Source organism: Bombina bombina, chromosome 1, assembly GCF_027579735.1.
Source record: "Bombina bombina isolate aBomBom1 chromosome 1, aBomBom1.pri, whole genome shotgun sequence".
NCBI classification, from domain to species: Eukaryota; Metazoa; Chordata; class Amphibia; order Anura; family Bombinatoridae; genus Bombina; species Bombina bombina.
In genome coordinates this window covers 914533431-914559334 of record NC_069499.1, presented here as the reverse complement: position 1 = coordinate 914559334, position 25904 = coordinate 914533431, and the positions used below count along the sequence as shown (strand labels likewise).

The window sequence follows — 25904 nt, the reverse complement described above, 5'->3', positions numbered from 1 at the left end:
TCTTTGAGAGGAGCAGCCGGTAATACACCTTGAGGATCTTAGGACCTGGGATTACACCTACTATTATCAAAGTCTATCCGGACATTTGAACTGTCTTCCATCCTTCTATATGGACTCAGATAAGAGCTTTGATACCATTATATATGTTGTTTTATATTTGTTTTTATATATATTCCTATGCTAATATAGTTGTTAATATTTTTAACACCACACCATTGTACAATTGCGCCCCCTAGAGTTTGACACGTTAGTGTTACCAGCAGTTTTGTATCAGGTAATTAGTGCTGACTTAAATAACTCCATGTGCGTGATCACAATAATATTTATATGAAACACGTGAACTAACGCCCTCTAGCTGTGAAAAACTGTCAAATGCATTCAGATAAGAGGGGGCCTTCAAGGGCTTATAAATTATCATATGAGCCTACCTAGATTTAGCTTTCAACTAAGAATACCAAGAGAACACAGCAAATTTGATGATAAAAGTAAATTGGAAAGTTGTTTAAAATTACATGTCCTAACTGAATCATGAAAGTTGAATTTGGACTTTACTATCCCTTTAAGTGGGAAAGCTGATTGAGAGGCCTCAGGCAAAGAGATGTTAAGAACTTTTAAAGTTTAGGTTTTTTTTGTTATTTTTTTATTTTTTATTTGGAGGGAAGTTAAATGATGGGGATGTCTAAAGTGAGGGTTGGATTATTGTTGGGGGGAGATTACTGATGGAAGTATCATGTAGGGAAATTGTTTATAGTTAAGGAGGAGTGTTTGCAGTAAATGTTATATAAGGGGAATCAGTTGACTGTCAGTCAGAAGATAGTGGGGTTAATAATAGTAGGGGACCATGTCATGTATGTGTAGAGGACAACTGAGTCATGTATAGGGTTAATAGACACGGGGAACCAGGTTTTGTATAAGGTCAATATTGGTGGAGGGCAAGGTTACATATATGGTTAAAGGGACACGAAACCCCTCAAAAATTCTTCATGATTGAGATAGATCCTATAATTTTAAACAACTTTACAATTTACTTCTATTATCTAATTTGCATAGTTATAACAAGAGAAAAAAAAGCTAATTTGATCTTAGAAATAAATTGTAAAGTTGTTTAAAAAATTATTCTCTGTCTGCTTAATAAAATGAAAAAAATGGGTTTCATTTTCCTTTTATAGCATGGGAGCAGGGAGAGGCGATAAACCTCTGTTATCGTTTATTGTGATTGTGGTCTGGTTGAGGTTAAGAAAACAGGATTAAAACACTGGCACCTGTGAGATATAGGTTAAAGTGTTAAAATTGATCATGTCTTCCGCTCATTACCTGGCTGGTCATAGCAATCAGTATAGTTGCTACCATTTGATTACCTGCTTATAGCTTCCTGTCACTGAAAATGTGAGGGCCTGTTGTGTCTGGATTAAGATGTAGCCCATAGCGGGTGAATAAAACATTTTGTTCTCACCATGATACAAAACTAAATAAAATAACTGAATATCGTATGCTTTTTCAAATATGCTTGACATTAGTAACCACTTATTTGCTGAGCCATTTCACTCACCTGCGCTGTCACATTAAGAAAGTAATGTGGAGAAAAGCAACTCTATGCCAAATGTAATGTTTGTTTGTTGTTGTTTTTTTAATGTAGACAAACACCTCATGATTCTGTATTTAGCATCAGTTCAGATTCTCAAAACTACAACATTTAAGATTTTAAAATTATGTTTTACACTTCACTTTGCAACTTGAAACTTATGCTGAAAATTAAGGTGTATCTTATTGCCAATGAATCAAAAATCTGTACCATTTAAACGTTTTTAGAAATGTAAATCAAACGTGAATTGGAGCTGGGTGATGTACAGCAGCATTTAAGTATTTTTGTGCTTAGTGAGACATCAAAACCGTTGTACAAATTAGAGATGTATGTGATCCCCCATTTAAAAAGGGGCATTTCCTTTTGTCATATGAGGGGCATGTAAACTCTTATTTTAACATGAAGGGTTTTCCCTTTAGATCAGACAGGGAATGCAATAGGGGCTCCCACAGAACCTCCCTCTCAGCCAAAACTCCATGGTACTTAAATTAGCAAATAATCACTTTTTTTTTACAGTGATCATCTGCATCCCCACTTTTAAATGAGAAGCTACATGTCCCATCACATGGTGTAGGGTGGGGATAAAGCATTGCTTAAAAGATCACATCAAGAGCAACAAGTAAATTCCTCTGCATCTTGGAACTTCCACATTAAGGGCCTTATAATCAAAAACTCACATGCATGGAGAGAGAATCGCTGGGGGCTTTTTTCAATTATTACATTTCAACGTATATGCCTCTCCTTCACATACAGAACTGTGTATAGCTAGATAAACAGTTTTCAAGCTAAAATTTGCCTTTCTAATATTCTTTGCGGGACCGACCCCAGCGTGTTGATCAGACTGCTTTAACAATCTTACCAGAGCGGAGAGCTTTAGATCATTGGGCCCTAGGTGTGATGTCATCTTGCACCATGGAATAACATTATGATGACCAAACCAGTATGACTATGTGCCACAACACATTCCCTGACACAACAGTAAAAGTGGAGGACACCACAGTGTCATCTTCCACTCAGTCTGGATTTAAGTCTTCTCTTAAACGTAATGTTGTTTTGTCTAGTTTAGTTGTATGGTAACATTTTGTTCAAATGTAGTCAGTAAAGTGTTCATGGGAAAAATTCAGTTGATGAGGCAATACTAGTCATGTGCCTGAGAAATCAGTGTTGGGTATGTTAAACTACCATTGTGCAAGTATGGTTTCAAATGAAGGTGTAGATTTTTGCAAATAAATAAAAAATTTGACTTGAACACTAGTTGACCTATAGGGGCATATGTATCAAGCTCCGTATGGAGCTTGATGCCCCGTGTTTCTGGCGAGTCATCAGACTTGCCAGAAACAGCAGTTATGAAGCAGCGGTCACAAAGACCGCTGCTCTATAACCTATCCGCCTGCTCTGAGCAGGCGGACAGACATCGCAACAATACAACCCGATCGAGTACGATCTGGTTAATTGACACCCCCTGCTGGCGGCCCATTGGCCGCGAGTCTGCAGGGGGCGGCGTTGCACCAGCAGCCAGGGCCGCCACTAGAAATTTTGGGGCCCCTGACTCAACTATTGATCAGGGCCCCCCCCCCCTCCTTTGACATGTGCAATTTTTGACCAAGTGACTAAAACGTATATGCACTTTATTCTTAATTGTCTATTTAAACTTGGAAATGTTGTAAAGGTAGTAACATACACACACACACACACACACACACACAGACACACTCATACACTGAAACACACAAACACACTCAGACATAAGGATTCACATATAGACACTCTAGCAGACACGCAAAGAAACACACTCAGACACAGAAACCCAGACACTTAGCACTTGTTTACATTGACCTGACAAGTAATGAGGTAAACTACAGTTTTGTAAAAAAAGGAGATTTAGAAAACAAAATATGGAGTTCTGATTATCTTTTTGCAAAGGAAGATGACAACTAAATTATGACAACAGCATGCAGTGGCTGAAAGGAAGGGCCCTGAACTGCCTAAACAATAATTTAAAGGTTAAATGGTGGAGTGGTTACTTCCGGAAAGGTCTTGTTAGTCTCAAAGTCTGTAGAAAGATGTGAATAATTTGTAGTAAGGTCAAAATGTCCTAAAAAGGAACAGACAATGGACACACACACACAAACTCAAACTTGCACATACACCCAAGTAAACACCGACAGAGACAGCCTCAGAAAACACACAGAGACATATACACACATACACACACAGAGACACCCACAGAAAACACACAAAGACATACACACACACACAGAGACAACCACATGAAAAACACAGAAAGACATACATACACATACCCTCACTGAGACATCCACAGAAAACACACAAAGACATACACACACCCTCACAGAGACACCCACAGAAAACACAGACATACATACATACATACACACACACACCCTCACAGAAACACCCATAGAAAAAGCTCAAAGATATATGCACACACCCTCACAGACATCCACAGAAAATGCACAAAGACATACACACCCACCCTCACAGAGTGACCCACAGATAAAAAATACATACACATAGAGACACAAACCAAAGCACAAAGACATAAACACATGCACCCACAGAAACACTCACAGGAGGAAACATTTATGCACCTTGCATCCCCTAAATCAACAGTGTGGGACATGCATGATAAAAAAAAAAAAAAATGCAGAAATTAAGAGATTACTTTTTAAAGAATCATATTTGTAAATGTGCAAACAAAAATAATTCTGTGAATTCAAAATTGTACATTAATGAGCTGGGTAGATGGCTAGATGAAGAAAAGTACCTTTAAAAGGTTGACAAATGTTTGTTTGTTTTTTTCTTCATTTTCCCCAACCAAGAGCACCACTTCGAATATAGTGTACAAATGTTCCCATCTGTCAGCTGTACTTATGGATTTTGAAAATGCTGTACTCTATATGGTCTTGGTGGGACCATAAGCTGTGGTACTCATACCATTAGATCTGGTTAAATGCAGGATTTAGGCTTGTTGGTATGTATTTCAAAACTAAGTCAGCTGTAGTGTAAACAGAACAGTTTTAAGTTAACCTGTCTCATTTCAAACACTGAGCAATCTTAGTCTGAGAGTATAAAATTTTATGCAGATGTAAAAATCTTAGATAAAATGCCTCCTTGCATATGGAAAGTCCTTGCATAAAGGGGCAGTAAACTGGAATGTAATATATATATATATATATATATATATATATATATATATATATATATATATAATGCATATCTGCCAAAAGGGCATCTACCATTTGTGTATTGAGGAGGAAACATTTCTGCATGGTTTTAAATATAGAATTTCTACAGCATTGTCAAATAATCATAAATACACTGCTGCTAAAAAAATGTGTTTTTATGGACCCCTAGCCCCACCATACAACTACTACCACACTGAAGTTACAATCCAAATTTGCACAAAGAAATAAAAAACATTTGCTAAGTAAGTCCTACCTCCTCTTCAAATGAAAGTGATCTGCCGTCTGACTCAGGCACACACTGTACAAAGTGCCAAGTCTTTCTCACACTGAGCATAGTGGTTTAGTGCACACTAAGAAATCCTCTCAAATGCTAATACTTTACTCCTTATATTAAAATTTCCCATGCTCAATTAGCACTCTCCTGTAGTACCCACTGGTGGCTGCCAACATTTTTAAAAAAATAAAAAAAAAATGTTTTTTTTTTTTTTTTAGTTTTTTTGCCTCATGGGGCCCCCCTGGCTCATTGGGCCCCTGACAGGAGTCACCCCTGTCACCCCCTGATGGCGGCCCTGCCAGCAGCTCTTGTGAGCTGCTGGTGCAATGATGAATACGGCAAGCGTATTGCTCGCCATATTCAGCGAAGTCTGGCGGACCTGATCCGCACTGGCGGATCAGGTCCGCCAGACTTTCATAACTAGAGGCTATAGCATCAATGAAAGGGACAAGGTGCTAAAAAAAACATCTGTTCAATCTAAAAGAGAGTGTTTCAGAATGTATTACATTGCTTTATTTTTAAATAGACGTTACTTTGATCAATAAGTCCATCTTTTTCTGTGGGATTTGTCCCTATCCCTGTGGAAATTTGTCCTTAGGGTGTTGGGGGAAACCACATGTGGACTCCCTGCCCAATGTACCTAGAGGATATGGCTGCACCTCATTGATGAGGTCCACAGAAGGCTGAAACGATCATCTGGGGTTGCCATGTTCCTCATTTAGAGGTTGTATTGCCTGATAGTTCAAGGCTGGACTGTCTGTTTTAGGCGGGATCAGACTGATATGCTTCAGGAAAGATCTCTGTGAAAAGCATAATTGGGCTAAACGAGGTTGATCCTAGGTGGTGACCCACCTTCTCTTTCTTGTATATTTGTTCACATCAGCCAGTGAGCAGTAGTGTCCCAGGATATTGTGGCATATAATCAACTTCCTGTAAGTTTCACCTTAAATTTAAGCCTTTTCAAGAAAAACAAAAAGTATTTTTTAACCTATTCAACTCCTGCTCTTTCAAATGCACAATAAAAAGGTGAGTTATATGTAATATTATATGTCCCTTTAAGGTTTTTTTTTGTGTTCCTTTAAATGTAAGGATTCTAGCTGCTTAATTATTTTTTATTAAATCAAGTGTTAATACATGCTAAATTAAAGTAATTATTAAAATGTCTGATTATTTAAAGACATGTCTACAAGGCACTCTTATCACAGAGGCCTACAGATATTTCTTACGACAGAAAATTAATTTTGCTATCTATTCCCTTTTCTTCTTTTCTTTAGCCGCCCTAATATACTTTTCTACTGTATACACTAGCTGAATCTTTTGAATATGTTTCTTTCTCTTCTTTCATGTTTACAGAACAATTTCTGAAGTTAAACTGTATCAGCAACAGGGAATTTATAGACAGGAACCAGAAGCAAATGGATTACAAAGAGAATCACTTTCTGTGTCATGCTGGGAAGAAACTCTACCGTTTTCCCTGAGCTCAGAACTCCCACTGAGATGCTATTGACCAAAGGATAGAAAACAAAATTCTAGATTTAAAGAAACACATTTTGAAATGTCTCCACGCCCAGCCATGCATAGACAGCCAGTCAAAAACAGTACCGTGATTATCCCGCACTGTGAAATTATTTTCCATTCTTGCTGAGTGATATGTAAACTTCATTCCTGGTATCATTTCATCCTTATCTGTGGCAGAAATATTTATGATCACCTGCAATAATAAGAACAGGGAAAAATGCACTTCTTGTTTCAGCAACATTTTGTTTATTTGTTTTGTATATACAATATAAATATTAAAGGGCCACAATAGATGAAAAATGACATGTACTAATTTGTTAGAGTGTGTCATTTTAGGACTATCAACCCTATGGTACTGTGCTTAACACAAAGGTATTAGCACTTCACAATAGCCAATCCATAAAGTGTAGAGAAAAATGGTCTAGTGCACACCTGAAGGGCCGCCCTTCAAAGGTCCAAAACGTAATATTGAAGTAGAAGACACAGGTTGCACTCAAGATAGGTAACAGTACCTTTAAAAAAGAGAGAGCAACGTTTTGGGGCTCCTGACCCTTTATCAAGCTAACAATAAGTGAATCACAAACAACATTTATAGAGAATGGTTGAAACTGAGATGACCAATCACATGTCAAGGGGAGGGGTTAACAAAAAATGGGATTACATCCGACCTCATCTAAACTTAATTGCCAAACATATTTAACCCTTACTCTCCCTGTGTGAAAAGACACACCCCATTAAAAACAAAAGCAGCAAGTTGCCATATATACAAAAGGAGAAAATGAACCCCAAATAAATACCCACAACAGGTTAAACACAAACTAGAAGTGCTGCTGGGAACCTGCGGAGCACTGGTCCCAAGCCAAATGTACCGCTTATTCAATCAGCAGCGCTAGTCGGAACTACTCAGTTTTGCAGATCCCGAGCTGCACTTCTACTGTGTACAGTAGTTCAGGGCTGGTAGACTATGTTTAACAAATTAGAATTTTGTTTATGCATTTGCAAATAATGCAGCCGCAGATAATAAATAACATAAGTTGATAACATAATTTAGAGAAATGCATGAAGATGTTTTTCAACTATTATATTAAAGGGACATGAAACCCAATTTTTTTCTTTTATGATTTAAAAAGAGTTTGCCATTTTAAACAACTTTCTAATTTACTTCTATTATCTCATTTGCTTAATTCTCTTGACATACTTTGCTGAAAAGCATATCTAGATAGGCTCAGTAGCTGCTGATTGGTTGCCGCACATAGATGCCTTGTGTGATTGGCTCCCCCATGTGCATTGCTATTTCTTCAATAAAGGATATCTAAAGAATGAAGCAAATTAGATAATAGAAGTAAATTGGGATGTTGTTTAAAATTGTATTCTCTACTTGAATCATGAAAGAAAATATTTGGGTTTAGTGTCCCTTTAAGTCTGCATAAGTAATTTGCATTCTACACCCAGAGACACCTGCAAACATCCAAAATAGATTACAAGCCTATATTAAAGATTTTAAAGGGGCAAAAAACAATTGATATATTTTTGCTATTAAAATATGTTTTAATAAATTGATTTAAAATGTAACTCCTTAAAGACTGTGGGCCGATTTATCATTTGTCCGGTGGAAATGATCCGCTGTAGCGATCATGTCCGCCAGACATTGATAAATGCAAACAGCATGCACTGTTGGCATTTATCATTGCACAAGCAGTTCTGGTGAACTGCTTGTGCAATGCCGCCCCCTCCAGATTCACGGCCAATCGGCTGCTAGCAGGGGGTGTCAATTAACCCGATCGTATGAGATTGGGTGGATTGATGTCCGGCGCCTCAGAGGAGGCGTACGAGTTAAGACCGCTGCTTCTTAACTCTTGTTTCCGGCGAGCCTGAAGGCTTATGCTGAAACAGGGGTATTTGGCCCCACTCGGGCCATGATAAATCGGCCCCAGAGTTTTTTCAAGTTTCTGTTCTTAAATGACGTAGGCATTTTTACTTAGTATTAGTTTCACCACAAGTATCCAATTAGCAGCACTAACTGCACATCTGAGTTGCGTGACTAGTGCTGCTAGTGAGGACCACCAGTGCACAGCGGGTCCAGAGCGGAACATCTACTGTGTATTTAACCCCTTTGTGGAGGGTTAAATGCACAGCACAGTAGAACAATTGATAGTCTAAAAATGTCATGCTCTTACGGCTTAGTGTATGCAATGTTTAGGCTATAATGGCCCTTTAATAGCGGTCACCCAACCCAAAACTGCGACACTAAAGTATATATTTGTATAATTTAGACACCCCAGGTTATTTTCCTAGAGGTATTTGTGACACTTTATATTTAGCCATTTTATTGCCAAGAACAGAAAATAGAACTTAGGGATAACATTTTTTAATTAAAATTATATATATATATATATATATATATATATATATATATATATACATACATATACATACAAGAAAAAATGCTGAAATCTAACAAGAATCAGCTGCCAATTAAAAAAGTATGACAGGCAATTGAGGCAATTCATATATAAAACATGGAGGAAACACCAAAATAATTCAATGTTGTTCTACAATATCTATTGTTTAAAAAACCAACTTTTCATTTTATTGTCTTAATCCAGTTTTGATTTAATAATAATAATAATCATAAAATTGCTTCTGCAAGTTGTACAATTTCCCTTTTTACCCTCTCCCTGATTTTTTTTTCAGAGCTTATTTACAGAAAGCTGTAGGAGTTGTGTTTGTGAAATCGATATAAGCTACAGAACACATTTCCTTTCCACGCTGAGCAATAATACAATGCAAACTGGTTCCTATTACAAAAGCTCTTCCAGAGAAAAGGTCACTTAGGAGCAAAGCTAAGGCTATGAGTAACCGTGGGTAATCTACTATGAAGGAAAACATAAGCATCAATTACCGTTTTCTGGGCTGCGTTTTCACACACTTTGGGCTCATATGGTTCTGCAAATTCTGGAGCATTGTCATTTACATCGAGCACTTTTATGTACACACGTGCCAATGACACCTTCTTGATTGGAGGGTCTAAAATATAAATGATATTTACAATTAAGATTCACTAACTGTAGTATTTTTTATTTCTCTCTCTCTGTACCTTTCTTCTCTCTCCCTCCCTCCCTTTTTTCTTTCTGTGTCTGTTTGTCTTCTCTCTTTCTCTGTCTCTTAACCCTCTCTCCTACTCGTCTTTCTTCTTTCTCTCCCACCTCTATTTTTTATTTTTTTTCCTCTCTATGAGGTCTATTTATCAAAGCGTCAATCTCAGTGCATTCGCCGACGTCAATACGCTTGCCAGACATCGCTGACACGGATCTGAATACGATCCCCCTATTTATCAAAAAAGCCGTCAAAAACACGCGCGTCAAGTACGGTGCGAAGAGCATCGGACTGTTGTTAACTAACAGTCATTGATGTCGCGTTATTCGGGTTTTTCCAAACTTTATTTATACCATTTCATTACTGTCCATGAACAAGTACATTTCTCTAAAGCTAATCTTTTATTTTTCAACTGTTAATGTCCAAAAAATAGCTACATTTATACCTCAACAAAAAATATCTCATACAAAGTTATTTTTATATTTATTTGTTATACAAAAAAATCTGTTATATGATACTTTCACATAAATGAATGTGTATTTGTATTTCTAGAAGTCATGATATGCTTTTATCTCATATTTTATTTTTATAAATGATCATTAATGCTAGAATTTGTACTTATATCTTTGCACATACTTGTGTGTATATATATATATATATATATATATATATATATATATATATATATATATATATATACACATACAGTTGTGCTTATAAGTTTACATACCCTGGCAGAATTTATGATTTTTTGGCCATTTTTCAGAGAATATAAATGATAACACAAAAACTTTTCTTTCACTCATGGTTAGTGTTTGGCTGAAACCATTTATTATCAATCAACTGTATTTACTCTTTTTAAATCATAATGACAACAAAAACTACCCAAATGACCCTGATCAAAAGTTTACATACCCTGGTTATTTTGGCCTGATAACATGCACACAAGTTGACACAAAGGGATTTGAATGACTAACCATCCTCACCTGTGATCTGTTTGCTTGTAATTAGTGTGTGTGTGTATAAAAGGTCAATGAGTTTCTGGACTCCTGACAGACCCTTGCATCTTTCATCCAGTGCTGCACTGATGTTTCTGGATTCTGAGTCATGGGGAAAGAAAAAGAATTGTCAAAGGATTTGTGGGAAAAGGTAGTGGAACTATATAAAACAGGAAAGGGATATAAAAAGATATCCAAGGAATTGAGAATGCAAATCAGCAGTGTTCAAACTCTAATCAAAAAGTGGAAAATAAGGGGTTCTGTTTGATAACATACTGCATTCATCTTGCCATCAATTCTGACCAAATTTCCTGTGCCTTTGTAGCTCACCCATCCCCAAAACCTCAGCGATCCACCTCCGTGTTTCACAGTAGGAATGGTGTACCTTTCATCATAGGCCATGTTGACTCCTCTCTAAATGTAGCGTTTATGGTTGTGGCCAAAAAGCTCAATTTTAGTCTCATCACTCCAAATGACTTTGTGCCAGAAGGTTTGAGGCTTGTCTCTGTGCTGTTTGGCGTATTGTAAGCGGGATACTTTGTGGCATTTGCGTAGTAATGGCTTTCTTCTGGCGATTCGACCATGCAGCCCATCTTTCTTCAAGTGCCTCCTTATTGTGCATCTTGGAACAGCCACACCACATGTCCTGTATTTCACCTTAAGTTATTTGTGGGTTTGTCTTTGCATCCCGAACAATTATCCTGGCAATTGTGGCTGAAATTTTAGTTGGTCTACCTGACCGTGGTTTGGTTTCAATAGAACTCCTCATTTTCCACTTCTTGATTAGAGTTTGAACACTGCTGATTTGCATTCTCAATTCCTTGGATATCGTTTTTTATCCCTTTCCTGTTTTATACAGTTCAGCTACCTTTTCCCACAGATCCTTTGACAATTCTTTTTCTTTCCCCATGACTCAGAATCCAGAAACATCAGTGCAGCACTGGATGAAAGATGCAAGGGTCTGTCAGGAGTCCAGAAACTCATTGACCTTTTATACACACACACACTAATTACAAGCAAACAGATCACAGGTGAGGATGGTTAGTCATTCAAATCCCTTTGTGTCAACTTGTGTGCATGTTATCAGGCCAAAATAACCAGGGTATGTAAACTTTTGATCAGGGTCATTTGGGTAGTTTTTGTTGTCATTATGATTTAAAAAGAGTAAATACAGTTGATTGATAATAAATGGTTTCAGCCAAACACTAACCATGAGTGAAAGAAAAGTTTTTGTGTTATCATTTATATTCTCTGAAAAATGGCCAAAAAATCATAAATTCTGCCAGGGTATGTAAACTTATAAGCACAACTGTATGTGTATATATATATATATATATATATATATATATATATATACACACAAGTATGTGCAAAGATATAAGTACAAATTCTAGCATTAATGATCATTTATAAAAATAAAATATGAGATAAAAGCATATCATGACTTCTAGAAATACAAATACACATTCATTTATGTGAAAGTATCATATAACAGATTTTTTTGTATAACAAATAAATATAAAAATAACTTTGTATGAGATATTTTTTGTTGAGGTATAAATGTAGCTATTTTTTGGACATTAACAGTTGAAAAATAAAAGATTAGCTCCTTTGACAATTCTTTTTCTTTCCCCATGACTCAGAATCCAGAAACATCAGTGCAGCACTGGATGAAAGATGCAAGGGTCTGTCAGGAGTCCAGAAACTCATTTACCTTTTATACACACACACTAATTACAAGCAAACAGATCACAGGTGAGGATGGTTACCTTTAATAGCCATTCAAACCCCTTTGTGCAGTGGCGTCACTAGGGGGGGCCGCACCCAGGTGACACCCTCCAGGGGGTGACACAAAAAAAAATTTTTTTTCTTTTTTTTTCTTTTTATTTTATTGAAATTCAAAGAAATACAATGTTGAGATGCATAGATTTTTTTTTATTAGAGGGGCTGGCATTTGTGAGACTGGGGAAGTTGTAGACACACAATTTTTTTGCCCCTTGAGCCAGTGCTGCAATTTCAACAAATAGTTTTTCAGGCTGTTTTTGCTTGTTTGTACTTTGCTTCTCCCCTGCCCAATTTCGCTATGAATGTTGTGGGCATGCCGTGGGGCTTGCAAAGTTGCGCTGCTAGCCTAAACCTGCCTGCCTATCTGTGCTCACTGCTCAGTGACATGTGGAGCAGTGGAGTCACTCACTGCTGTGCTGTCTCTCTAAACGGGAACTGGCAAATCATGAGGGGATGCCTGGCACCTGACCGCATGACTGTTTGACACTGTCTTTAAAGTGAAGGAGCCACGTATGATGCCCACCAGACCATTACGGTTACGGTACACTAAGTGAACAGAGTTCTCTGTTTATCTTTCATTTGATTCTCTGCTGAGCCAGGGAGCAGCTCTAGGCATGCGCTTTATAATTAATGTAGTGCAGTTTACATATTTTGTAAGTGTGTGTCTGAGTTTTTGTGTGTGTGTCTGAGTGTTTTTGTGTGTGTCTGAGTGTTTTTCTGAGTGTTTGTGTGTGCATCTGAGTATGTTTTAAGTGTGTCTGAGTGTCTGTATGTGTGTTTGCCTGTGTTTTTGTGTGTGCTGCTTTCTGGGGGGGGGTGGCACCATACCTTACCGCACCGGGTGACACCAACCCTAGTTACGCCACTGCCTTTGTGTTAATTTGTGTGCATGTTATCAGGCCAAAATCACCAGGGTATGTAAACTTTTGATCAGGGTCATTTGGGTAGTTTCTGTTGTCATTATGATTTAAAAAGAGTAAACACAGTTGATTGATAATAAATGGCTCCAGCCAAACACTAACCATGAGTGAAAGAAAAGTTTTTGTGTTATCATTCATATTCTCGGAAAAATGGCCAAGAAATCATAAATTCTGCCAGGGTATGTAAACTTTTGAGCACAACTGTATATATATATATATATATATATATATATATATATATATATATATATATATATATATATATATATATATATATATATATATATATATATATATATATATATATGTGTGTGTGTGTGTGTGTTATGTCAGAAATCTTTTTCAAACATATTTACTTTTCCCTAAATTCCTTTTTTTGTTCTAAACAATGTTGCCTTTCATATTTCTGTGTTTATTTATACCACTATATGTATATAGTGTAAATGTATTATTATTATGAGCAGGAATAATTACAAATATATCATGTAATCAGGGTATCATATGTATTTATTTGCAATCAATGAATATTTTAAGAGCTGGGCCAGTTTTATCTCTGTACCTGTGTAACCCTTACTGATTGCAATCTAGTTTTAAAAACCACCCCTTCACCCCCTTCACAGGTGTTATTAAATGGGCTGGCATATAAGATAACATTTCTTACTGAAAAAGAAATTCAAGAGAAGGAAGAAATACACTGAAAATATCATGACAGTAAAGAGGTGATTTTAATTTCTGCTGTATCTGAATCATGACAGTTTAATGTTAGGTGGGCTATCCCTTTGAGCTAATCCTTGTCTAAAATATTACACTGTGTGTCCTAATGTCAGCATCAATGTTTATCTTTAATTCTAAATTCACATATACATACTTTCAATGTAACAAATGGCACATGTTCTGATGAGTGATCAATGACACAAGTATCGAGCAATTAGATTTGTTAGTGATAGTTTAAAATGTATATTTTAATCAGATTGGCTGATGTCCTAAATCATGTGATTATGCATATGCCAATCAAAAGTGGTTGAAAAATTCACTAGTGTGTGGGTTGTTTGCATCATAATTGGTGTGAAAAGTGTTGCGTCATAATTGGTGCGAAGCGGAAAGTGTGACTTGTATTACATGGCTTAAACATGGTGCACATAGATTTTTCACAAAAAATGAAAAGGAATTTAGCTATATTATGTTGTATATTTCATTTTTATCTCTATATCTATTAGTGCGACAAGTTTGGAGCAAAACTTTTCAACAAATTTGTAGAAATAATATTGTCCCCTTGCTTTGTAATGAGAGACAAATTTGTAGCATAATCCATAAGTAGAAGTGTATTTTTCATTTGTATCCCTATATCTATTAGTGCACCAAATGTGGAGCAAAAATATTGTTTGATTTAGAAAGGGTATACAATTTAATAGAGTTTCTGATTTACTTTTATTATGTAATATACTTAATTCTCTTGCAGTATCGAACATAAGCTTTCTGTGTGTTCAGACTCCCATTAACTTCTATGGCATCTGCGTCCTGAAGGGTGGTGGATTGAAAACTAGGTACGCTGAGTCGGAATAGACACAAACGTACCTGTTAAATGTTTGATAGATTTTGAAAAGGTTCAAATAGAGTCGAATCTGAATTCAAAACATCTGTAATGACGCAAGCATCGATCTGAGTCGGATTGAGATTGCGGGATCGTATATTACATCACAAATTTCAACATTAGCCGATCTTGACTCTTTGATAACTACGGCAGATCAATCTCGCGACAAATTCGACGTGGAATTCCAGCGTATTTTCAGTTGACGCTTTGATAAATAGACCCCTACCTCTCTCTTCTTTCTTTCTTTCTCCAATCACTTCTCTATTTACTCTCTATGTGTTTTCTCCCTCCCTCCTTTCACTTCCCTCTCTCTTCTCTCCTTTATCTTCCCTCTCTCGTCTCTCCTTTCTCTTCCCTCTCTCTTCTCTCCCTTCTCTTCTATTTTTTCCCCTTTCTCTCTATGCCTCTCTATCTCTTTCTATTCTCTTTCTCCACCTCTCTCCTCTTTTGCTTTGTCTCTCCCCTCCTCTCACTCTCACCTTCTCTTTTCTTTCGTCCCCTCTCTCTCCTCCCTTAAGCCTACTCCCAGTGGTGGTTGCAAAATTTTTATTATGAGGGGAGCAAACATTCCTGGGTGGATTTTCGGGTGTTCCACAAGTGAATACAGGAAGGGTGGAGACATATTTACAGGTTTTCCATGGGCAGGGTACGGGCAATGGGAGATCGCAGTTGTCTTGAGTGTAGAGCCAGGGTTTTAATTTAACTTTTTATCCTCCTTAGCTCAATGGGGGTGCAAAACAGAAGATTTAAAGTGCTTTGCACACACCAACCCAGAGGCTCCACTGTCTCCTCCCCTCTCTCTCCTCTTCCTCTCTCTTCATTTGCTTTTTTTTCCTGTTTCTCTCCTAATCTCTTTCTATTCCCTCCACTCCTCTCTCTAAACCCTCCACCCCCTCTCTCCTCTCTCTACCTCCTTGCATGGAATATTGGGAATAAAAAGAAGTAGAAATATTGGGAATAAATTTACAGTTGGCAATAATTGATAAATATAGTGGGATACAGGGCAGGAGCAAAGAAAATGACAGAACAGTGAACCAGAAGATGGAATGATTGGAAGGGGAGTGGAGATAGAACTGAGAACTTATAAAGAACACAACTGAATGAGGGAGAATAAGAGAGTTAAGTGAGAGAATGGGTCCGAATTATCAAAGTGCGTGCCGACATGATCCACTGTGCCGGATCATGTCCGCCGCACATCGATAAAAGCAGACAGCATACGCTGTTGGCATTTATCATTGCACAAGCCTTGTGAAATGCTTGTGCAATGCCGCCCCCTGCACATTCGCGGCCAATCGGCCGCTAACAGGGGGTGTCAATCAACCCAATCGTATACGATTGGGCTGATTGCTGTCCGCCACCTCAGAGGTGATGGACGAAGTTAAGGAGCAGCGGTCTTAAGACCGCTGCTTCTTAACTCCTGTTTCTGGTGAGCCTGAAGGCTTGCACGGAAACAGATGCATTCAGGGGTTGATGAATCGGCCCCTATGCCTATGTAAGTTGCCGGGCTAGACATGATTTTCCTTGCCAACACTCGCAGGGGCAGCCCTCATGAAATCCTATAAAAAAATGGGGCTGTACCTGTGAGTAGCAATAGAAATAATAAGAGCTCTCTGCTTGTAAAAGTTCACAGTGGAGAACGAATGTTTAAACTTTAATAATACACCTAATACAAATTAAATGATGCTGTTTTCACTGCACTGTACCCTAAAATCACTGTTATTTTCTTATGCATAGAATTACGCTGGGATTTGAGAGACAATTTTATGTACGCACATGGAACACCCATGTTTAGCCCATTTTACAATAAAACAACAATTACGCTTGGTGTTTTGTACTTATAAGTACGAATTTCTAAGTGTTTTTTGCACATCCAGTGTACTTAAATTTCAATTTACACTGTGCATATTTAATACAATGTATTCCTGTGTAATTTCTATATAAATTTTAAGTTTTTTTCATAAGAAATAGATTTTTGGTGAACAATTTTGTTTAGGATTTTTGATGCACCTTAACAATACAATTTTTTCCTGCATATTTTATTGCGCACGTTTGTAATGTATGCATCTCCTTCCCATATGAAAATGCAGTATAGGCCCCTTAGCGACACATCGTGTTTTCAGCGTAAAAAGTGGCTTTATAGAACTCCACAAGGGAAATAGAAGTTCTGGGGAGCTTTCCTATAGAATCTCACCAGCTCAGAGAGCTTTATAGAATCGGACACAGAGGGGTCTATTTATCAAGCTCTGAAAAGGAGCTTGATGCCCCGTGTTTCTCGCGAGCCTTCAGGCTCACCAGAAACACAAGTTATGAAACAGCGGTCTTAATACCGCTGCTCCCTAACCTGTCCTCCTGCTTTGAGGCGGTGGACAGACATCGCCGGAAACCAACCTGATCCAATACGATCGGGTTGATTGACACCCTCTGCTAGCGGCAATGCCGTATGCTGTCGGCATTTATCGATGTGCGCCGGACATGGTTCGCTATAGCGGATTATGTCTATCCACACAATGATAAATGGACCCCAGAGAAAGAAGTGAGATTGGGAAGGGGAGAGATAAATGGAATAAAATTGGAATAAAAAAGAAGAGGGAGGTGAGTGATGAACAGACTGGATAGAGAAGGGATCAGACAATTAGTTTCTATCCCAAATAAATTGTGATTATTGGAAGCAAGACAGAATTTTTTTTTATAGTTCAATGTAAATCATCTTTATTTAAAGATTCTATTTTTCATTATGTTATTGCAGCAATAAAGTAAATGGGGGATGGAAGTTGGGGAAATGTTTCTAAATTGCTTTTCTTTTATGTTAGCATTAATTTGAATAACACTGAGTTTAAAGTGTAATTTCAATTATATTTATTTAATGGGGTTTAATATAATTTAGGTTATTAAGATAGTAAGAACATTTGTAGCATGTATGCACATATTTATGACAAAAGTAACATATTGTGCTTAACCCCTTAGCTTCCAAAGAGGTTTTTTTTAACCATTATGTGATTTAAAATGTGTCACCTGATTGGATACTATGGTCAACTATAGCATCATCTGACACCTGTCTTTAACATATTGTGAGCCTGTGATGTGACTTACAGACAAAAATTCAATATTAACAAGTCTGTTTTTTTATACTTACTGCTTGGATCAATTTCCTCAGCCTCTATAGTTAAATTATACCAGGCATTGGTCTCCCTGTCCAGTGGTTTGCTATTGATGATATTCCCTGAGTTTTCTTTCACAGTGATTGGTATATTACCACCATCTCTTATTCTGTATCTACAAAAGACAGTAAAAGATATTCTAGTTCAAACACTACATTTTATTTATGCTGCTTCTGCTTTTTTATGTAAACTGTATATATCTCAATAATCCAATCTGTTTTAAAGTGACAAAATACCCATAAATGTTCTTTTATTATTTAGATTATACAATTTTAAACAACTTTCCAATGTACTTCTATTATCAGATTTGTTTAATTCACTTGTTATTACTTGTTGAAGGAGTACAAATGCACTACTGGGAGCTAGCTGATCACATCATGTGAACCAATGACAAGAGGCATATATGTGCAGCCGCAAATCCCAGTAGTGCATTGTGCTTCTGAGCCTACCTAGGTATGCATTTCAACAAAGGATACCAAGAGAAAAAAGCAAGTTAGAATTTAGTAGTAAACTGGACAGCTGTTTAAAATAAACTTGTAATACGAGTGAAAAACCCGACTCGCCAACAACGGCGATAAACCCCTTTTCGCTTGCTTATAACTGTTAGTGCTCCACTCATAATCTAGCCCATAGTTGGTTTTACTTATTGAACCCTTCTCATAATTAACATTTCAACACCTATCTTCTAAACTTTTTGTACATATAGAGAGATAACATGAGCAGGTCTGTTCCAGGCTCAGCCCATGAGCATGACCTTAAGATGAATAGGTGATGGTTTCAAAAAGGCAAAAACATCTATTTCAAATACAAAAGTAAACATGAAATAATAATTTCCCATACATTTAATACTCTGCAGCAGGTATATTGAGTAGTTGGGAACACATTAAGTGGAAATAAGTTTTACAGTACAGTGCCCCTTTAAGTAGATATCTACTGTCTTCCAAAAGGGCTCTCAGAGCCTCCAATTGGTTACTTATTGGCTACTTATTAAAAGGAACCACCAATCAAACACATCATTCAATGATCACAATGTGTTTGTACATTATTCTGTTTCTTTAAAATAATTTGATGTTTTTCTAGTGATAGGTAATTATAATGTACTTACTTCACTTGACGATTAGCAGCATCTGGATCCTTTGCTGATACAAAACCAATAATAGTGCTTTGAGGAACGGTGTCCTCATTTACTTGAAATTGGTAAAATGGCTTTGAGAACACAGGGGGCTCATCCACATCAAGAACATTAATGATGACCTCAGCAATGCTCTTGGGCCTGAATTGCTGTGCCATTCGCAGGTCAATTTTTGGATCTGTTGCTTCAACGCTAAACTTATGCTGTTGAACACTTTCAAAGTCCAGGGGCTGAAAATAAATGACAATTCACTTGTCAGGGTAGGCGATGACAGATAAGCATCAGATAGACAGCCAGACAACATACTAATAATATAAAGTGGTAAAGAAGGAGAAATTAGACAATATTTGGCACACTGAAAAACTATCAGGGTAGGTGTATGCAGTAACAAAGAGGGGGATGTGGAGGGCTAAAAATAAAACATAACTTTTAATAAATCATTAAAAAGGTGAACAGCACTTAGGGGTCGATTTATCAAAATCTTTCGCCAGCTTTTGAACCCCTACGGCTGCAGGTTCTCACTAGAGAACCTGACCGTCTTTAACAAGCAGCGGTCATCAGACTGCTGCTTTCCTAACCGTTTGCCACTTCTAAAGTGGCAAAAAACAATCTCTGCGGTGTAATCTGACCGGGGAGATTGACAACTACTGCCCGTGCGTGATTGGCTGTGCGCGGGCAGGGGGCAGGATTGCACGCAACGCAAAATAGCGCTCGTGTGCAATTCTGAATTCCGCCAGGGGAATTCAGCCTGCCAGAGGCGAACTGCGGAATCTGCGCCCCCTTAAAATCATTTAAAGACATAAAAACATAAACCAATGAAGTGTTCCCAAGGTGTGTAAATATCTATTGAAACTATAATGAGACCGGAGTACGGGTACAGATTAGACAAGCACACAACTGGATAATTATCCCCATTACACAGTGCACTGCGACAGTAAATAGACCTCTACCTTATATGTAGCCACAAGGGTTAATCTATACTGTTGCAGTGCTCTTGTGTAATTATTTAGGAAGGCTGGGTATTCCCGTGCTTCGTCTACTAAAAAAATAGTGTAATATACTTGATTATCATGTACCAAATGTTACAACAACTCCTATTTTAGCATAAATAAAGTACACTCTAGGGAGCAGTGCGAACGCCTGACGTATGTTTCGTCACTGTTTTGGCTGCCCCACAAATCCCCTTTTTTATTGAGCAGGTAGCCAATCATGGCTGCAACCAATGCGTCATCATTGGTTATTGTCCAATCACAGCTGAATGAGCGAATCAGTTTTAGTGCATTTCTCTAACATATCTAAAATACTTTACCTCTTCAATAAGGACATATATGAAGAAACCAACAATATCCCCTGTGAATTATAACTAATGTCTGTTCTTTGACCTCATTTGTACACAAAATGTAAATGTGCTTCTTGTTTTAGGTGTTTTCTCTGTCCATCATACGCTATATACCTTGTATGGATCTGAATTACTTGATGAGGATGACACCATAGGCTATATCTCAGCAAAATCACGATCAATTCTTACCCTTACTTCCTTTTTAGATCAGCGCAAACATATAAGTTTTACGTACAGCATGGCTTTGAATTAAATAGAACAGAAAATTGTAAAATCTTAAAGAAAACGCGAATTGTGGGATAAATTTAAGTGAGCTAAGAGAATATATGAATTATGGCTAATAAACTATGGATTTAGCAGAACCTTTAATATCTATAAATTTGATTTATTTGACCACTCTTATAAGAATGTGATATACTGTAGATTCACCTCATTGCATTTAAGTCTTTAAATTGGTGCTAATATGATTAGCAAAATGTACATAATATATCACTAAATGACATTTGAATTCATAATCGGAGTCCATTACCCGTAGTATCTATAACTATATATAGCATACTGGCGTAAATAAGCAGAGTACAAATAGGATGAACGTTAACATCTATTACACATGTAATAACAGCAATATGTTGCTTAAAACACTATACGAAACAGAATATTGAAGTATGATCTGTCCATAGGGCAGGTAATACTGATACTGAGTAACGTATCTTTAAGATATAATCACAGGTTGGATACTCTGGATAAACAAGTAGCACATAAGTGAACAAACATCAAGATGTGACTATGGCCTCTATTTATCAAAGTCTGGCGGACCTGATCCGTCAGTGCGGATCAGGTCCGCTAGACCTCGCTGAATACGGAGAGCTGCTGGGGCAATTCCGCAAAGTGCAAAATCATAGGCCGCCAGCAGGGATCGGGTTGAATTGCAGCGATGTCTGTCCGCCCGCTCAGAGCAGGCGGACAGGTTATGGAGCAGCGGTCTTTAGACCGCTGCTTCCTTACTGGTGTTTCTGGTGAGCCTACAGGCTCGCCAAAAACATGGGGCCTCAAGCTCTATCCGGAGCTTGATAGATATGCCCCTTTGTCTGACATTTTGGAGTGCATAGACTTTTGACAAAACCTTACAGTATACTATGAGGATGATATGTTACATACCAAACTAGATGATCGGATTTGACAATCGCTAAACTAGTGTTTACATTATATTCCCCCGAATATGATAGGACACAATACAGGGGTGTGTGAGCCACAACTAGCCCCTGATTGAACACACCCCATACCGTGATCAGACAATAAAAAATGACGACGTATAGGTTGCAACCATGATTGCCTACCTGCTCAATAAAAGACGGTATTTGTGGGGCAGCTGGCACCTTTGAAAAAGCAGTGGCAAAATGTACGTCAGGTGTTCGCACTGCTCCCTAGAGTGTACTTTATTTATGTTAAAATAGGAGTTGTTGTAACATTTGTTACATGATACCTGACTTTAGAATTTACAAGAATAATCAAGTGTATATTACACAATTTTTTTAGTAGACGAAGCACGGGAATACCCAGCCTTCCTAAATAATTACACAGGAGCACAGCAACAGCATAGATTAAGCCCTTGTGGCAACATATATAGATAGGGATCTATTTAATGTCGCAGTGCACTGTGCAATGGGGATAATTACCCAGTTTTGTGCTTGTCTTATCTGTACCTATACTCCAGTCTCATTATAGTTTCAATAGATATTTACACACCTTGGGAGCACTACATTTGTTTATGTTTGTAAATGATTTTTAGTGCTGTTCAACTTTTTAACGATTTATTAAAAGTTATGTTTTATTTTTAGCCCTCCACATCCCCCTCTTTGTTACTGCATACACCTACCCTGATAGTTTTTTCAGTGTGCTAAATCGTGTCTCTTTTCTCCTTCTTTATTACTTTATACAATTTACTGGCATTAGACATTGCCCTCCATAGGCAAATAGTTTCAACCTAAGAGGCATTGGGTAGGTTGTATCAAACCACTCTTTGTCCTGATTACTAATAATGCAATAATAGGGGTAGTCTAGTAATATCTAGACATACTGCTAAGAGGCTTTGTTCTTCTACCAATGTCAAATACAGGGCTGATATATATAAAACAAAGTTAAGCAGCATGAACTGTACTTTGGGCCAGACCACAAGTGGAGCGCAAAAATGCAAGCAGTATGGAGCGTTAACATACTGCTTGCAGGTTTTCCAAATCCATAGTTAAAGGGGCAGTTAATTCATAATTAAACTTTCATGATTCAGATAGGGCATGCAATTTTAAACAACTTTCCGATTTACTTTTATGATCAAATTTGCTTTGTTATCTTGGTATTCTTTGTTGATAGCTAAACCTAGGTAGGCTCATGAACTGATTTCTAAGCTGTTGAAGGCCGCCTCTTATCTCAGTGCATTTGACAGTTTTTCACAGTTAGACAGTGCTATTTCATGTGTATCATATAGATAGCATTGTGCTCACCCTTTGGAGTTATTGATGTGTCAGCAATGATTAGCTAAAATGCAAGTTTGTCAAAAGAACTGAGATCACGGGGGCATCTGCAGAGGCTTAAACACAAGGCAATCACAGATACAAAAAGTGTACAGGGAGTGCAGAATTATTAGGCAAATGAGTATTTTGACCACATCATCCTCTTTATGCATGTTGTCTTACTCCAAGCTGTATAGGCTCGAAAGCCTACTACCAATTAAGCATATTAGGTGATGTGCATCTCTGTAATGAGAAGGGGTGTGGTCTAATGACATCAACAACCTATATCAGGTGTGCATAATTATTAGGCAACTTCCTTTCCTTTGGCAAAATGGGTCAAAAGAAGGACTTGACAGGCTCAGAAAAGTAAAAAATAGTGAGATATCTTGCAGAGGGATGCAGCACTCTTAAAATTGCAAAGCTTCTGAAGCGTAATCATCGAACAATCAAGCGTTTCATTCAAAATAGTCAACAGGGTCGCAAGAAGCGTGTGGAAAAAACATAATTTATGCTTACCTGATAAATTTATTTCTCTTGTAGTGTATCCAGTCCACGGATCATCCATTACTTATGGGATATTAACTCCTCCCCAACAGGAAGTGCAAGAGGATTCACCCAGCAGAGCTGCTATATAGCTCCTCCCCTAACTGCCATTACCAGTCATTCGACCGAAAACATGCAGAGAAAGGAAAACCATAGGGTACAGTGGTGACTGTAGTTTAATGGAAAAATTACCTGCCTTAAAGTGACAGGGCGGGCCGTGGACTGGATACACTACAAGAGAAATAAATTTATCAGGTAAGCATAAATTATGTTTTCTCTTGTTAAGTGTATCCAGTCCACGGATCATCCATTACTTATGGGATACCAATACCAAAGCTAAAGTACACGGATGACGGGAGGGACAGGCAGGCTCTTTATACAGAAGGAACCACTGCCTGAAGAACCTTTCTCCCAAAAACAGCCTCCGAAGAAGCAAAAGTGTCAAATTTGTGAAATTTGGAAAAAGTATGAAGAGAAGACCAAGTTGCAGCCTTGCAAATCTGTTCAACAGAAGCCTCATTCTTAAAGGCCCAAGTGGAAGCCACAGCTCTAGTAGAATGTGCTGTAATTCTTTCAGGAGGCTGCTGTCCAGCAGTCTCATAGGCTAACCGTATTATGCTACGAAGCCAAAAGGAGAGAGAGGTAGCCGAAGCTTTTTGACCTCTCCTCTGACCAGAATAAACGACAAACAGGGAAGACGTTTGTCGAAAATCCTTAGTTGCCTGTAGATAAAATTTCAGGGCACGGACTACATCTAGATTGTGTAGCAGACGTTCCTTTTTCGAAGAAGGATTAGGACACAAAGATGTAACCACAATCTCTTGATTGATATTCCTGTTAGTGACCACCTTAGGTAGGAACCCAGGTTTAGTACGCAGAACTACCTTGTCTGAATGAAAAATCAGATAAGGAGAATCACAATGTAAGGCAGATAACTCAGAGACTCTTCGAGCCGAGGAAATCGCCATTAAAAACAGAACTTTCCAAGATAACAACTTGATATCAATGGAATGAAGGGGTTCAAACGGAACCCCCTGTAAAACATTAAGAACTAAGTTCAAACTCCATGGTGGAGCAACAGTTTTAAACACAGGCTTGATCCTAGCTAAAGCCTGACAAAAAGCTTGAACGTCCGGAACTTCTGACAGACGTTTGTGTAAAAGAATGGACAGAGCTGAAATCTGTCCCTTTAAGGAACTAGCGGATAAACCCTTTTCTAAAACTTCTTGTAGAAAAGACAATATCCTCGGAATCCTAACCTTACTCCATGAGTAACTCTTGGATTCGCACCAATATAAGTATTTGCGCCATATCTTATGGTAAATCTTTCTGGTAACAGGCTTCCTAGCCTGTATTAAGGTATCAATAACTGACTCAGAAAAACCACGTTTTGATAAAATCAAGCGTTCAATTTCCAAGCAGTCAGCTTCAGAGAAATTAGATTTTGATGTTTGAAGGGACCCTTGATCAGAAGGTCCTGTTTCAGAGGTAGCGACCAAGGTGGACAGGATGACATGTCCACTAGATCTGCATACCAAGTCCTGCGTGGCCATGCAGGCGTTATTAGAATCACTGATGCTCTCTCCTGTTTGATTCTGGCAATCAATCGAGGAAGCATCGGGAAGGGTGGAAACACATAAGCCATCCCGAAGGTCCAAGGTGCTGTCAAAGCATCTATCAGAACCGCTCCCGGATCCCTGGATCTGGACCCGTAACGAGGAAGCTTGGCGTTCTGTCGAGACGCCATGAGATCTATCTCTGGTTTGCCCCAACGTCGAAGTATTTGGGCAAAGACCTCCGGATGAAGTTCCCACTCCCCCGGATGAAAAGTCTGACGACTTAAGAAATCCGCCTCCCAGTTCTCCACTCCCGGGATGTGGATTGCTGACAGGTGGCAAGAGTGAGACTCTGCCCAGCGAATTATCTTTGATACTTCCATCATTGCTAGGGAGCTTCTTGTCCCTCCCTGATGGTTGATGTAAGCTACAGTCGTGATGTTGTCCGACTGAAACCTGATGAACCCCCGAGTTGTTAACTGGGGCCAAGCCAGAAGGGCATTGAGAACTGCTCTCAATTCCAGAATGTTTATTGGTAGGAGACTCTCCTCCTGATTCCATTGTCCCTGAGCCTTCAGAGAATTCCAGACAGCGCCCCAACCTAGTAGGCTGGCGTCTGTTGTTACAATTGTCCAGTCCGGCCTGCTGAATGGCATCCCCCTGGACAGATGTGGCCGAGAAAGCCACCATAGAAGA

General features: G+C 38.2%; 1 protein-coding gene across 1 annotated transcript in view; it reads right to left on the bottom strand.

Annotated features, from left to right (window-relative positions):
• The window catches only part of CDH5 (cadherin 5), a 214701-nt gene that overhangs the window by 14769 nt on the left and 174028 nt on the right, over window positions 1–25904 (bottom strand). The window contains exons 7-10 of the mRNA XM_053699617.1: window positions 19237–19493; window positions 18107–18246; window positions 9486–9610; window positions 6668–6776 (exon numbers count right to left, since the gene is read on the bottom strand). Coding sequence (XP_053555592.1) covers window positions 6668–6776; window positions 9486–9610; window positions 18107–18246; window positions 19237–19493 — 631 coding nt within the window. The remainder of the gene's footprint in view (window positions 1–6667; window positions 6777–9485; window positions 9611–18106; window positions 18247–19236; window positions 19494–25904) is intronic.